The sequence below is a fragment of the Lepidochelys kempii genome, chromosome 6, assembly GCF_965140285.1.
Source record: "Lepidochelys kempii isolate rLepKem1 chromosome 6, rLepKem1.hap1, whole genome shotgun sequence".
Lineage (NCBI taxonomy): Eukaryota > Metazoa > Chordata > Testudines > Cheloniidae > Lepidochelys > Lepidochelys kempii.
Genome location: NC_136385.1, coordinates 71,008,353 through 71,024,260, shown reverse-complemented (window position 1 = coordinate 71,024,260; position 15,908 = coordinate 71,008,353). Strand labels below are relative to the sequence as shown.

Here is a 15,908-nt window from a genome sequence, read left to right as displayed (position 1 = left end):
CAGCTAATGCAAGGGACCAAAATTAAGGCTACTATCATAGAAACATAACTCTGAATGTCCTGACACTTGTGTGACTAAAATCTCCTCTTTAGTGTTGTTTTAATGTAGTCTCTTTGCATACAGCCACATAGATGTATGTAATGGAGTCAAAGCAAGCCAGAACAGAGATCATGTATCTTTCAGTAGTTGTTAAAAAGTTTGTATCATTTGAAAATATTATTTTATTCCATGCATTTTTTGTAATGATCTATAGAACACATATCGCTATAGCAGGGTAAGTATCTGGTTCTTAACAGCCAGTTAATAAAGCAATAACCTTACTTGATTTATGCCGCTTCTTCTCATCTACCTGAACTTCCAAACAGCAAATTGCACGAGACTGTAACAGAGAAGAACAATAAAACAACTCATCACAGAGAATGTCTCAGTTTGAGATTACATTAACTATCCTAATCTATTACTATCTGAGCTGGCTATGGGGATTGAACACTGTGCAGGCAGCACTCTCAGTCCCTGGAAGAGCTTAATTGCCTGGCACTGCTCAGTAGTAAGCCCTCTAGTCAAGGATGAGTGAAAGTGAAAGGCTCTGGGGGAGTCATATCTAGCCATCAGTGAGGGTTGATGACAAACTAAATGGTGTCTAGAGTTAAGTGTGTCAGGACGCAAAATGGCACCACTTTTAGGGTCCTAATGGGGATACAAAAGACCAAACAAGGCAAAAACTTAATGAGAGAAATCTACTGAGAGCACAGGAGTCATTGGTGGAAACAGCCCTTGTCTAAAATATTGTTATGAATGTTTTAGTGGCAGTAGTTCCTATGTCACTGTAAGAAATTATGGTAGATTGATGTCTGAGGGGAGCTGATAGCTACACCTATCTCAGCAGCTCCCACTGTAGGGACTGGAGTGGGTGAACTGGCTGTGAGGGGGTTCCCAGTCATACCACTTCCAGTTTTTGCAAGTAGGAGTTACTCTGTACATTTCTGGAGGTGTACTGGCTTGAGGTAACTCACAGCTACTCCAGTCAGAGCCTCTTCTATCATGGGACACTCTAGGATATACTCTCTAAGAAATACTGTGAAACCACAATAGCAGAGAAATCATAGTTACTTCATTCCCACCCTATCTCATCAGAAAAGAGAGGGTGTTGGCCTGCTGACTGTGGAGCTGCTCACAGCTTCTCTAGTCCCACCTATATTACAAGTATTGCTATAGGACAGGAAAGATCACAGAACAAAAAGTTACCACTAGTGCTCCATTGGTTATGATGGCTTCAGGAGGGCCTGAACTAGGAAAGAAAATGAAAAATATTTCATTTTTCACATATTTCACTGCTAGGTTAAATCAAATGACCACTCGTTTCCCCCCCGGATGTTTATCTTGCTTGTCACTCATATGGAAGTGTTGGGAGTGATAGCGAAGACCAGGCAACAAGGGTAAAGGTGGCAGCCATGTGATGCAAAGTTCCTCACAATGCTTGCTTTGACTGTGCACAGCTGCTACAGCTCCTGTTATTCTTGTTCTGGGGGGTCTTCTAAGCAGAGCCTGACCATTGTGCTAAAACTGACTGATATGAAGTAATCACACTTTAAAAACAATTTCAACCATGCTTGGGGCTAAGTAGTTTTTCACAGTGCTATCACAGTCCTGTAACCATGTAAATTAGAATCTTAGTTAAATTCCACCTCTCAGGACAGTCCATGTTGTTAAATACATTTAATCTACCAACATTATGCTAGTCCATCAGGATATACATGCTGGGAAGTGTCTTGATTCCAAGTGTGACACTACACCCCCATATTCTTCATAGAGATATTGTTATGATGTGGTTATGGCATAACTAAGATGTATTTTGGGCAAGATAAGGCATGTGAGATATCACTGGAAAGGTTATGATTTACTGAATATGATTATCCTATTTGTATACATGTATCATTTCTGTATCTGAAGTTAGGAATATTGACTATGTACCAATTACAAGTGGATTTACACCTGGGGAACACCCACCAGTCAGAATACAATCAGTCTAGATCAGTGGTTTTCAAACGTTTTTTTCTGGCTACCCAGCTGAAGAAAACTGTTGATGCCCGTGACTCAACGGAGCTGGGGATGAGGGGTTTGGGAGAGGCTCAGGGCTAGGGCAGAGGGTTGGGGTGAAGGGCTGAGGGCTGCAGGGTGGGGCCAGGAATGAGGGGTTCAGGGTGTGGGAGGGGGCTCTGGGCTGGGGGTTGGGGTGTGGGGTTGGGGCACAGGCTTACCTCGGGCGGCTCCCAGTCAGTGGCGCAGCGGGGGTGCTAAGGCAGGCTTCCTGCCTGTCCTGGCTCTGGGCGTGTGGCAGGGGGTCAGGGCTCTTGGCTGGGGATGCAGGCCCTTGGGTGGGGCTGGGGATAAGAGGTTTGGGGTACAGGAGGGGGCTCTGGGTTTGGGGGGCGCTCAGGGGTGGGGCAGGGGGTTGGGGTGCGGCAGATGGTCTGGGATCTGGGCTGGGGTGCATGTTCTGGGGTGGGGCCAGGGATGAGGGGTTTGGGGTACAGGAAGGGGGTCTGGGTTTAGGGGGCTCAGGGCTGAGGGTTGGGGTGCGGGGTTGGGACACAGGCTTACCTCGGGTGGCTCCCAGTCAGTGCCGCAGCGGGGGTGCTAAGGCAGGCTTCCTGCCTGTCCTAGCACTGCAGACCACTCTGCGCCCCAAAAGTGGCCAGCAGCAGGTCCAGCTTCTAGTCACAGGCACCACCCCCCAGCTCCCATTAGCAGGGAACCGGCCAATGGGAGTGGGGAGCCAGTGCTCGGGGCAGGGGCAGCACACGGAGCCCCGCAGCCCCCCCACCTAGGAGCCAGACCTGCTGCTGGCCACTTCCAGGGGGCAGCACAATGTCAGAACAGGTAGGGACTAGCCTGCCTTAGCTGGGCAGCACCACCAACGGGACTTTTAATGGCCTGGTTAGTGGTGTTGACCAGAGCTGCTGCAACCCAGTGCCTTACAGTCCGTGGCCCAGTACTGGGTTGTGACCCGCAGTTTGAAAACCACTGCTCTAGATGGCTTGCTGTGAGGAGGAGTTATTAGACAGAACAATAGGCCTTTGAAGATGCTAATCTCCCTTTTTCCTGGGAAGGCTTCCTGAGGATGTTACAAACTAGCCTTTGAGTTATGGCTGCAAGGTCCTGTGATCAAGTCACCTGGTACTAGAATCCATTCTGGAATACCAATGTTTTTCCACTGACTGGCATGGGAACTAAGTTTGGAAACAAAGGGTTCCCACTGTATGCAAAGCTATTTAAAGCAGGAGAGTGACCTCAACGTGTCCCACCTGTCATATGGAGATCTATGGATGAAAAAAGCTATGTTGTATTATTTATTTATCATTATTAATTTTTATTATTATTCAATTTAGTATATAGGGGAGAAAATTTCTAGGACTGAAGCAGTGCTGTGGGGAGCAATCAAAGGATGGAAGAATCCAATGCACCGCTACAGACTAGGGGCTGAATGGCTAGGCAGCAGTTCTGTGGAAAAGGACCTAGGGGTGACAGTGGATGAGAAGCTGGATATGAGTCAGCAGTGTGCCCTTGTTGCCAAGAAGGCCAATGGCATTTTGGGATGTATAAGTAGGGGCATAGCAAGCAGATAGAGGGATGTGATCGTTCCCCTCTATTCGACATTGGTGAGGCCTCATCTGGAGTACTGTGTCCAGTTTTGGGCCCCACACTACAAGAAGGATGTGGATAAATTGGAGAGAGTCCAGCAAAGGGCAACAAAAATGATTAGGGGTCTAGAACACATGAGTTATGAGGAGAGGCTGAGGGAGCTGGGATTGTTTAGCCTGCAGAAGAGAAGAATGAGGGGGGATTTGATAGCTGCTTTCAACTACCTGAAAGGGGGTTCCAAAGAGGATGGCTCTAGTCTGTTCTCAATGGTAGCAGATGACAGAACGAGGAGTAATGGTCTCAAGTTGCAGTGGGGGAGGTTTAGATTGGATATTAGGAAAAACTTTTTCACTAAGAGGGTGGTGAAACACTGGAATGCGTTACCTAGGGAGGTGGTAGAATCTCCTTCCTTAGAGGTTTTTAAGGTCAGGCTTGACAAAGCCCTGGCTGGGATGATTTAACTGGGAATTGGCCCTGCTTCGAGCAGGGGGTTGGACTAGATGACCTTCTGGGGTCCCTTCCAACCCTGATATTCTATGATTCTATGATTCTATGATTCTCAGCTTTGTGAGTAAGAATTAGGATGAAAAATTAACCAAACTATTCGATTTACAAATACGAGTCAAGAGATTTTCCACCACATCTGAGCTTGAGCATACATGAAAAGATCGATACAAACAAGTCTTCTGAAGAGTATACCTAGGCCACAAATTGATGTTGTGTTGAGACTCACCAATGCCAGAAATAATTTCTTCACATTAAAGGTGATCAGACTATAGAACAAACTGACAGATTCTGCTGATACAGATAAACTGTATACATGATTCCAGTGGGGAATTTACTGAGGTCTGGATCCAGTGGGTCTGGCAATTTCCTTTGGAGGCAACAATTATATGAAGCAGGTTTCCAATTGCTGGTTTGTTACTCTCTGAATTTTTGCATCTTCTAATTAATTTGTATTTCACTTACATGTTCTCCAACGTAAATTCTACTTCTAGTTCCTCCTGTGCCTAAAAAGAAAAAATAGAAAAGAGTGATGTCACTATATGCTATTTTCTCCCTACAGGGTTAGTCCTCTGGTATGCAACAGAGGGGGAAGTGGGTGAAATTTAATGGCCTGTGAAATATAGAGGGTCAGATGAGATGTTCTAATGGTCCCTTCTGGCCTAAAACTCTATGAAGCTTCTGCACTTTTGTTTTTTGGTGTAAAATCAGTCACTTTACAGTTTGCTTCATCTTCTAGGGTCTTAATTTTTTTATGTTCTTGACATTATTCTACTACCCAGTAGCTGCTCTTGCTATTAATATGGGAAGGTTAACAGGATTATATGTCCTGTTACCTCATATCTTTGACCTCTCTGAGGAACGTTTAAAAACAACTGCTATTACTGAATGATTCAGGGACATTGTTAACTCTCCTGCCCAATGTTCCTTATATTTGCAGCAACAGCGCCAATATGACAGCGATATTTGTTTAAACATAAAGACAATGGCCAGATGTCTAGATGCTAAGCTTTCCTGCTGTATGACTCTCCATTTCAGCTGTACGTGATATCGTAATGTAATCATTTAGAAAATTTTTGTGAACTACAGAGCCCAGTCTTCCAAATATGGATACTTAAATATATTTAGATCTTGTATTTACCTTTTAAATGGGAATTCATGTTATTAAATGCCAATTTAAGTGACCAAATGTGGGATTTAGAAATCTTATTCAGATGCCAGTATTTGAAAATTGTGTCCGAGTATATAATTTTTAGCTGAATTTAGACTAGCACCAGATCTAGATGACACAGTTGCTGGGTCAATGGAAAGCTCAGACAATGGATCTCTGATTACAGCCATTGGGGTTGACAGTCTCTGGGAGGTTCATTCTTGGTGGCAAGACCAGGAGAAAGGGTCTTTGCCAAGAGCATCATATGTTTGCCATGCTCCACTGGCCAAGTACGCTGAGGCCAAACTGCTCTGTCTAATGGTGAAACAGTTTTACTGTGCGGTAGCTGAGACATACTGGAGGAATAGCTGGCCAATCCTTTACATAGGAAGGAAAAATAGTAATAGTGGTTTGAGCATTGGCCTGCTAAACCCAGGGTTGTGAGTTCAATCCTTGAGGGGGCCATTTAGGGATCTGGGACAAAAATGGGAGATTGGTCCTGCTTTGAGCAGGGGGTGGGACTAGATGACCTCCTGAGGTCCCTTCCAATCTTGATATTCTATATTCTATGAGTAGCTGGCAGGAAACCCAGGCAAGGGTCTTTTTCTCACCCAGCCCTGCCTGTTATTTCAGACCTCACCTTTGGGTCAGTCTTAAAGTACATGAGAACTCTTTCTCCAAGTGGAAGTTTAGCCACATCAAAGTACACAGTGAAGAGGTGATCATCCTGGGTAACGGCATCCTCATCGTAGACACTCAGTTCCAGCACGTTCTGGGAAGGGAGATGAGGGAGTTTAGAAATCCTGCATTCTTGCTTTCACAGAGCCCAGGAAGCAGGGACTCCTGGGGATAGTCTATTTTTACCTTGTGCGAGGAGAGGAAGAAAATTGAAGGGATACAGAAATTTTCCAAATATCCAACTTTGAAGAAATCTATTCAAAATCTAAGGTTTCAGAGTAGCAGCCGTGTTAGTCTGTATTCGCAAAAAGAAAAGGAATACTTGTGGCACCTTAGAGACTAAGAAATTTATTTGAGCATAAGCTTTCGTGAGCTACGAAATAGATGAAGTGAGCTGTAGCTCACGAAAGCTTATGCTCAAATAAATTTCTTAGTCTCTAAGGTGCCACAAGTACTCCTATTCAAAATCTAAGTAATACAGTTTCCTCCCCAGTTCAGTTTAAATGCTATAAGTTAGATATGTGAGTGAATTCATTCTGTTTCCACAGCATAGGTAAGAAGTCAGGCCCCTCCAATGAATTGTCAGATATTAGCACTTCATGACAGCCAGGAACCTAATTGTCACCCCCTGCATAGGAAAGATATCATGAGAGAGACAATTGAAAACCTGAAGGAATCTAGAAAATTCATTAGAAGCCAAATCCCAGCTGCTCCTGCATTCCATGCTGGACAGGGGGAAATGATTGGTGGATCTGCATGATGGTGGGTGCGCTGGCCACATGCCCAGCCTCCACTGCATGGGACTGTATAAGGCCCCATGCCCCCACAAATCCCGCTCCTGTGCAGTATGAACACACCAGTTTCATTGCATATGGGACTTTTCATTTTGTGGAAGAGGGAGAAGGATTTGCCTCTAAGTTACAGGCCACATATATTGGGCTCCATTTTGCTCCCATTGACATCAATGCAAATGATGCTATTGACTTCAGTGTGATCAGGGGAAGGACCGCTATGGGTAGCCTGTAACTAAAGAGCAAAACCTGTCCTCTAGCACAAAGCTCAGGGCCACATACTTGGTTGAACTGATACAGTCTCACTGAGCAGGCAGGTGAACACTGCCTATGAATTGTGTAGCAGTGATTACCGTAAGAATTCATTTAATGTCAAATTACATTGAGTGGTAGAGTGATCCAAAGCAAATGCCATGTAATCTGCAATAAGAATATGTGGTTTATTTTCTAGACATCAGCATGCAGATGACATAGTAATTACTATTGTAAAGTACCTACTAAATGTAATTCTAATGCTGTATGTGGGGATTTTATATTATTATGCCTAATTGCACAGCAATACCAAGTACATCTTTTGTTGTCACATATAAGGAAATTATATTTACACGACATTTGTGTGCTGTAAAATTAAATACCTTTTACTAAAGAAATATTCCAAATATCCTGCTGTTTACCCAGCACTTTAGCTTGATACCAAGCTGCTAACAAAGGCTTTTTAACCTACACTATAACATTTTTGACTTGTAAATGTTTGATATTTTTAACTTGATCTTTAACGTTAACTTTAAATTTCCCAGGTTTTCATATATTTATTTCTTAATAACTAAATGTCCCAACAGTTGGTTAATATAATATTTAACTAGTTAATATTTATAAAGCACTTTGAACATAAGAAGTGGCATGTAACTTTTAAGTGTTATTGTTACTATTCTAACAATGTAGTTTCACCATCAGTTAATTGAAGTGTCATTACTACCTTAGCTGGTTTTTTAAAGATTTGGGTCTTGGAATCCCTTTGGTCATTTAATAAACATTTAAAAACACCAATATGCAAAAAATAAATAAATTGTAGATTGTTATTTTCTTCTGACAGAGTAATTTTGTTAAGATTATAGATATGGTATAAAAATGAGTACATGAGACAACATATAGCATAGTATTTGGCAATCGTAAATTGAATTGAATCACTGCAGTTCAGCTGAAAGAACTTACCAGTGGTGCTGGCTTCTCCAGCAAGAGTATTCTATGGATAAAAGAACACCACCCTCTGTTGAGAGCAAAATGTATATGGGAACTTACATTCATTGTAGAAAATTAGGTTCCTTATGTGATACTAGTCACTGGCCTCTCTATCCCAATACAACCAGCTTTCCACATTACCCTTTTTCTGGCTTACATATTTGTCAGTTTAGTTGTAATGCACATAATTCACCAATTCAGGCCTCCCGGCTCAGCTTCACAGCTGAATGGAGTGCATTCTGTTCTGAGACTGAATCGCTCTGATGGCAGATAGAACAGCAAAGTAAAAATCTCTGAGGAATCTCAATGCTTTAATGGTTCAAAATTTGTCAGGTATTGAGTAGATAAAACATTGGTGTATATAACATCCACTAAAGAATCAGTCAATTCAGTAGTAGTTAATAGACCTGGTTGGAAATTCTTCATCAAAATGTTTTGGGGGGTTGTTTATTTTTTGGTTGTTTTTTGTTTTTATGAAAAATGTGGTTTCCACAAAATCAAAACTTTTGTGGGAAAATTTAGATTTTTCTGGAGTTTTGTATTTTCTTTTAGGAAAAATCTAAATGAAATGTTTAATTCAACATTAATCTGTATTTGCTTGAACTGCTGCAATGCCTCATAGGATTTGTAGTTTGGGTGCCTTGCACCTCCATTCTCCTCTATGGACTGGACTTCCTGGTTAGACTCCTTCTCCCATGATGCTCTGAAGACCCACCCTGGTTGAACAAGCATGATGCATATGGGGAGATGCCGTCCTGCTGGGGGTTTTGGCCCTTTTAGGAGAATGGGGGCATGAGACACCAAAATTACTACTCCCATAAGGCACTGCAGTAGCTCAGGGGGACACAGACTAATGTTGAGCCAGGCTGAAGCAACATGTTTTGATTTCATTCAACAAACTGAAATGAAACATTTTGCTGTGGAAATGTGCAAATGTTTCATTTCAGCGTTTCCGAACCACATTTCCTTGGAACTTTCCATGCCACCAAAAAAAGTCAATATTTTGATATCCCCCCCCCTTTATTTGGAATTAAAAGAAATGTCAGAATATGAGAATCTCCTATGGGGTCAAAATTCTGAATATTTACCAGCACTTATTGTTAGGTAACAATTCCTAGGATAACTGAATTTGTTATGATGATACACTGTTTCCCTCCATGTTACACAGAGCATGTTGTCATTCAGTGCCTGTAGGGGGTTGCGTGGTAATGGAGTTTTAGAATAAGCCTGAATTTTGTAGCTCCTGTTTACTAGTGTAGTTTTTATTAACTCAGAAAAATAACAATTTCTTTATTAAGAATTAATTTTAGCTATCTTAATTCACCCCGGATACTTAAAATATGAATTATCCAAACCAATGGCTATCAAAAATGAGAAAGTGACCTCAAAAGAGTTTTACTGGGGGTATTTTAATCATCTGGGGTGTTAAACTGTAGGTTGTAGAAGACTTGAAAATCCTACTTCTGCTTAAGTGGTAACAAATCTCCAGGCTGCTGAAAGAGGGGAATTCTCAGTTTCTTACCTTGATCTGACTCTGGATCCTGAAGTAAAATGTTTCGTTCCACACTGGGTTTTTGCAGTCGTTGACGGTTTTGGTCTGGATCTTTTCACATGTAGCTGTTGGCAACTGCAGGCTGATGTAGCAGTCAGAATGGCTTACTGTATAAAAACAGGTACAGCATAACTGTTAATGTATCAATACTCCCCATCTTAAGCGGCACTGAAGAAATTAGTGCACTGCACTAAAATTAAATTGTATTTATTTAAAGACAGAGATTAGGGTAATTTATATATAGCACTTCTCAGCAATGGGCCTGTGCTTAATTCAGTTCTCATGTGCATATGCATTGTGATGCAGTCTTTAATTTCATGATCACACACTATTTTCCCACAAAAAGAACAGGAGTACTTGTGGCACCTTAGAGACTAACAAATTTATTTGAGCATAAGATTTTGTGAGCTAGAGTTGCCACAAGTACTCCTTTTCTTTTTGCGAATACAGACTAACACAGCTGCTCCTCTGAAACCTATTTTCCCACAGAACCCCTGCCACCACTGTATTGTTTGAGTGCTTCACAAAATTGAATTAATTTATTTTTAACATCACCTCTGTGTGATTAAGGGATGCTATTACCCCTATTTTACAGATGGGGAACTGAGACACACAGCGATTGAAGTAAAAGTATCCCAATTGGGTGCCCAATTTGAAATGCCCAGGAGCTGGTTTTTCATAGTACTTAGAATTATATAGCACTTCATATGTCCAGAGCACAGCTTTCATTGACTTCAGTTGCAACAAGGTAGAACGGCCCGTTACCTCACAGGAAAATGATAAAAGACAAAAACACCCTATCACCTATGGATTAACACTTTTCACAAAGCGATTGCTCTGACCTCTCAGTCCTCATCCTCAAAGGAAACCTGCACAATGCTTTCAAAAGACAAGCCTGGGGGCTTAAATTCATTATTCTGCGAGACACTACGAATCATGGACTGAACAGAGACACTGGATTTATGGCTTAGTCAATAATAATAACCCACTAGCCCCCTCTTTTTGTCCTACAACTGCAGAGGTATTAACAGGCCACTCTATCTTGAATGGTCCCTTACAACTTGCACTAACTACTTATGCTAAACAATCTGTTCCACCTTGCATTTTGCAGTGACGCTGGGAGTAACTTTCCCAGACCTGAAGAAAAGCTGTGTACGGATCAAAGCCTTGTCTCTCTCACCAACAGAAGTTCGTCCAATGAAAGCTATTACCTCACCCACCTTGTCTCTCATATAGTTAAGAAGTTTCTCCTAATGTCAAAGGGCACATCTACACAGCTGCACTGCTGTAGCGCGGTCATGAAGACACTCTAAACTGATGGGAGAGAGCTCTCTCCCATCGGCTTAGTTAATCCACCTCCAGCGGTAGCTATGTCAGCAGGAGAGCACTGTCCACACGGATGGTTAGGCTGGTATAACTACGTCCCTTGGGGCATGTGGATTTTTCACACCCCTGAGAGACGTAGTTGTAGGCCTGTAGCGTAGACCAGACCTAAAATCTCCTTCGCTGCAATATACTTGAAGACTGTTATCATGATTCTCTTTGCCACAAATACAATGCTGACTCACAGCTGTATTTAAATTGTAGCTTTCTAAAGCTACCATCAAGCTACCAATAACATATATTTAGGGCCCTTTGTTTTCTGTTTTAACCAAAAACCTCCAAAAATTCCCAGATTTTGGATTTTTCTGCTTTGAGGGTGGCCATAAACTACATAACATATTTTTGAGTAATTTTCAAGTCCGACCCACTGCCTTGTAACACTTAGTAACACTGAAACAAGTACAGAAAGTTAAGGCCCCACTCACCTCTAATATATTATGTAATTTATAGACAGCTCCTTTTGACCCAAATTTTGTCCCCGCTTGAACTACCAGGACCTGGGCTCCCTGCTTGGAGACTGCCCGGCAGATAGCACAGTGTGCCTCTGCACAGAAGGGTAAGTGCCAGGGGATGGCTGCTGTAGCTGCGCAGCAGGGAAGCAAGTGACTATGAGACAAGCCTTTCCCCCCACTGGCTCTCACTCCTGTGGGCTCCCCCCATGAGTGTCAGGAAGTCCCCCCACCCTGCTCCCCCCAATGCACTGGGCACTCCCTGGCTCTTTTGCCTTGTGAGTATCTGGGCCTAGAGACATGTCGCCATCTGGAGATGAACACCAGGGCACAGAGCCCCATCTGCTTCACCCCCCAGACAGAGCCCTTCCTGCCCCAGGGCCGGTAAAAGGAAACAGGACCTGTTGCTGATGGCTCCGTGTCTCAGTGATTGGGTTCGGCTCTCTTCTGGCTTCCAGCCCCTGTGTCCCACCTCTGTGACAGGAGAGATGACAACTTGGGGATGGGGGTTCTGTACAATTACTATTGACTCTGGTGTCCTTCAGGTAATAGCAACCATTTTGGGCTGCAGGAAAGAGCCTTTTCTGAGACAGTGGAAAAAGCCTTGGGAAAAAAACACTTTGGAAAAGCCGCTGTGAGCCTACATTACCCAGGAATTCTCACTGAAGCCCCTTACATCAAGGGCAACTCTTCAAGTCAAAATATAATAAACTGTTTTTGTTTAAAAAGAAGTTTAATTTTTGTAATGTGGATTAAAGATAATGGTTTTATAAACAATAAACTCTTACTTTTCTCTGTGTTGCTTTTTTCCTGTCCTCCTATCCCCCAGTATTAACCCTGACATTTACCCAGAAAATGGTGACATTAATTTTTGCCCTGATTTTCACCCATTTTTTGAATTAAACATTGATAAATTCCCAGGAAATTTAAAAACAATAAAAACCAGAAATGAAGGGACATAAATACAGACAATAGATTTGAGCTAACTAGCAAAGCTGTGTATTTAAAACTTTCACTTTGATACTATTTTGCAGCCTCTTCCCATAACCTTATTATCTTATGCCAGTTGATATGCATAAGAGTTTAAAAGAGCCCTTGATGAAACACTTCTGATTTAATGTGCCAGCATTGCTGTTTCATAGTCCCAGAGTAAGCGCAGGATACTACAGTGTGGGAAAAATAAAATTTGGTCTTTTGGGTGACTCCATGCTGTCTCCAGATTCCATGTTGCAATCTTCTACGTGCAAAGCTCGTCTTTTTAATCTGGGTAATAATTCAATTCTTGGTCAATATGACCAGTGTTTGACAAAAGTCTTCTATAGAAAGTGAGACACATTGCCCAGGGTGGTTTTGGCTACATGCATATCATGTTAGGATTTACCTATCTTTGTAGAGATGCAGCTTGGTACTATGTATTCCTTCAGACTGGTTATATTGGCCTTATTAAATTGGTTGGGTATGTACTGTAGAGTCCTCTGAAATATACAATTATCTGCCCTGCCATTGTGTTACTTTCACCCTGGCTCATGTATTTTTTTCCTCAGTGTGGCCTGGCAGGCAATGCTGTCTTTATTCTTTTCTACTGTACGTATGTGTAGGCTGGTAGTTTCTGTGCTACACAATATACTGTAATATTTCAGTTCCTGAGGAAGTTGGGGAGCCAAACTGGGTCCCAAGACCAAGCCATTTTGCTTCCATACTGTAATCAAAACACTGTAAACAGGGTCATGTCCTACATCCTTTTATCCATGCTAGCATAGCTGCACTGGTTCAAAGAGAAATTTCTGGTTACAGGCTATCTGTATTTTAAAATAGTTTCCCAGATATAGATAAGAGACAAATGTAGACCTCATTTCCTGCCTGCAAGTGGCAAGGTCTTTTCGCCTCCCTGTTTCATAAAATCCATTCCATCGCTCTCTGTTCCACATGAATTTTTAAAAGATGCCATGTACAGAATAATATATAGCTGTCCCGTTATGAGATTGCTTGATAAGCATTTGAAAGTAAAGAGAATTCACCATTGGGTCAGCAGCCACTGCTATCCAATAATAATATTAACATTAGCTTTGGGGTAATAGTTTTAGAAAGGACTCTGTTATTCATTTAATGTAAGTGGATGAGAATCAAGATCAGAGAGATAAAAACTGAGGCAAAAATAGAGCTGCTTTCTGCTGTCCTCAAGTAAAACAACATACTGCAAGTACAGATCCAAAGAGGAAAGGTGATGTGGAAAGTGATACAAGCTAATCTAATCGCCTTTTATGATGAGATTACTGGTTCTGTGGATGAAGGGAAAGCAGTGGATGTATTGTTTCTTGACTTTAGCAAAGCTTTTGACACGGTCTCCCACAGTATTCTTGTCAGCAAGTTAAGGAAGTATGGGCTGGATGAATGCACTATAAGGTGGGTAGAAAGCTGGCTAGATTGTCGGGCTCAACGGGTAGTGATCAATGGCTCCATGTCTAGTTGGCAGCCGGTGTCAAGTGGAGTGCCCCAGGGGTCGGTCCTGGGGCCGGTTTTGTTCAATATTTTCATAAATGATCTGGAGGATGGTGTGGATTGCACTCTCAGCAAATTTGCGGATGATACTAAACTGGGAGGAGTGGTAGATACACTGGAGGGGAGGGATAGGATACAGAAGGACCTAGACAAATTGGAGGATTGGGCCAAAAGAAATCTGATGAGGTTCAATAAGGATAAGTGCAGGGTCCTGCACTTAGGACGGAAGAATCCAATGCACCGCTACAGACTAGGGGCTGAATGGCTAGGCAGCAGTTCTGTGGAAAAGGACCTAGGGGTGACAGTGGATGAGAAGCTGGATATGAGTCAGCAGTGTGCCCTTGTTGCCAAGAAGGCCAATGGCATTTTGGGATGTATAAGTAGGGGTATAGCGAGCAGATCGAGGGACGTGATCGTTCCCCTCTATTCGACATTGGTGAGGCCTCATCTGGAGTACTGTGTCCAGTTTTGGGCCCCACACTACAAGAAGGATGTGGATAAATTGGAGAGAGTCCAGCGAAGGGCAACAAAAATGATTAGGGGTCTAGAACACATGACTTATGAGGAGAGGCTGAGGGAGCTGGGATTGTTTAGTCTGCAGAAGAGAAGAATGAGGGGGGATTTGATAGCTGCTTTCAACTACCTGAAAGGGGGTTCCAAAGAGGATGGCTCTAGACTGTTCTCAATGGAAGCAGATGACAGAACGAGGAGTAATGGTCTCAAGTTGCAGGGGGGGAGGTTTAGACTGGATATTAGGAAAAACTTTTTCACTATGAGGGTGGTGAAACACTGGAATGCGTTACCTAGGGAGGTGGTAGAATCTCCTTCCTTAGAGGTTTTTAAGGTCAGGCTTGACAAAGCCCTGGCTGGGATGATTTAACTGGGAATTGGTCCTGCTTCGAGCAGGGGGTTGGACTAGATGACCTTCTGGGGTTCCTTCCAACCCTGATATTCTATGATTCTATGGTTCTATGATTAAGCTAGACTGCCTGACACTTACAGACTCCCAGAGCCTAAATTTTCAAAAGTGGCCATTGATTTGGGGTATTTCCATTTTTTAATGTCCACCTTGCGCCTGATTTTCAGAGCTGCTGAAGCACCCTTATCTCTGGAACGGCAGGTGCTCAGCCCCTCTGAAAATCAGGCCAAAAATGTCTCAAGCTAGGCACCAAACTCAGTGCCTATTTTTGAAACTGTGAGTCTCTTGTAACTACTTCGCCCACTTACCAATGCATAAGAGAGCACAGGGGGATTTAAACTGATGTAAGTGAAATGTCAAGGAAATGGAGGAAGGTGCAAGGTGCCAGTTAAATCAGAGGTGATCTGCTTGCACTCATGCTCTTGTATTAGTTGCATTTTTTGCTGTACGCCTCTCTTCTAGCCCCACCTGTGTGAGAGTTATTCAATTTCTACTTTGACTCAGTGGGCCAAATTCAAAAGAAATGTGGCAGGGCAGGAGCACAAGTTACAAACAGGTAAGTGGGTGATGATGAGACCGTCTAAGTAAACAAGAACTACTTAGTCTACGAGAACTCACACTGCTGTAACATGCATATTGAGGGTCCTGGAAAAAAGTGAAAATTACACCAATTTCGATTCCCACTGGACTCCCTCAGATTCGCCTCTGAATTCAACCCTGCGCCCATGTACAGTGTCAGAGACACTGCAGATAGATACTGCAAGGTTTAGTTTGAAGAACCAGAGAGCTAAGCACACCCAAGAAGGGTAAAGTATATGGGAGTGTTCAGGTTCCGAGCACAAACCACACGTAGGCATGAAGCCAAGATAGAAAACGTGATTAAAAAGTATAGACCTTTGGAAGAAAGAGACTGCATAGGCATACTGGGCTCAATTTTCAACTCCGGGTCTGCTCAATACAAAGTGATCTGAAAGCTTCCCCAAAGGGACAGAGAAGGGCTCTCGGCATAGACCCAGAGTAGGCAGCACTCCACCACCTGCTCCCTCACCACTCTTTAGAAGAGGCACATCAGGGACACAGGGGCAGGTAAGGGGCATGGTCA

The 15,908-nt window shown here is 42.8% G+C and overlaps 1 protein-coding gene across 1 annotated transcript in view; it reads right to left on the bottom strand.

Moving 5' to 3' along the window:
• The window catches only part of LOC140913612 (cytosolic phospholipase A2 epsilon), a 54,726-nt gene that overhangs the window by 21,332 nt on the left and 17,486 nt on the right, over positions 1-15,908 (bottom strand). Inside the window, exons 4-8 of the mRNA XM_073350338.2 lie at positions 9,527-9,663; positions 5,937-6,068; positions 4,612-4,652; positions 1,246-1,288; positions 322-379 (exon numbers count right to left, since the gene is read on the bottom strand). Of these exons, the coding sequence (XP_073206439.2) occupies positions 322-379; positions 1,246-1,288; positions 4,612-4,652; positions 5,937-6,068; positions 9,527-9,663 (411 nt within the window). The remainder of the gene's footprint in view (positions 1-321; positions 380-1,245; positions 1,289-4,611; positions 4,653-5,936; positions 6,069-9,526; positions 9,664-15,908) is intronic.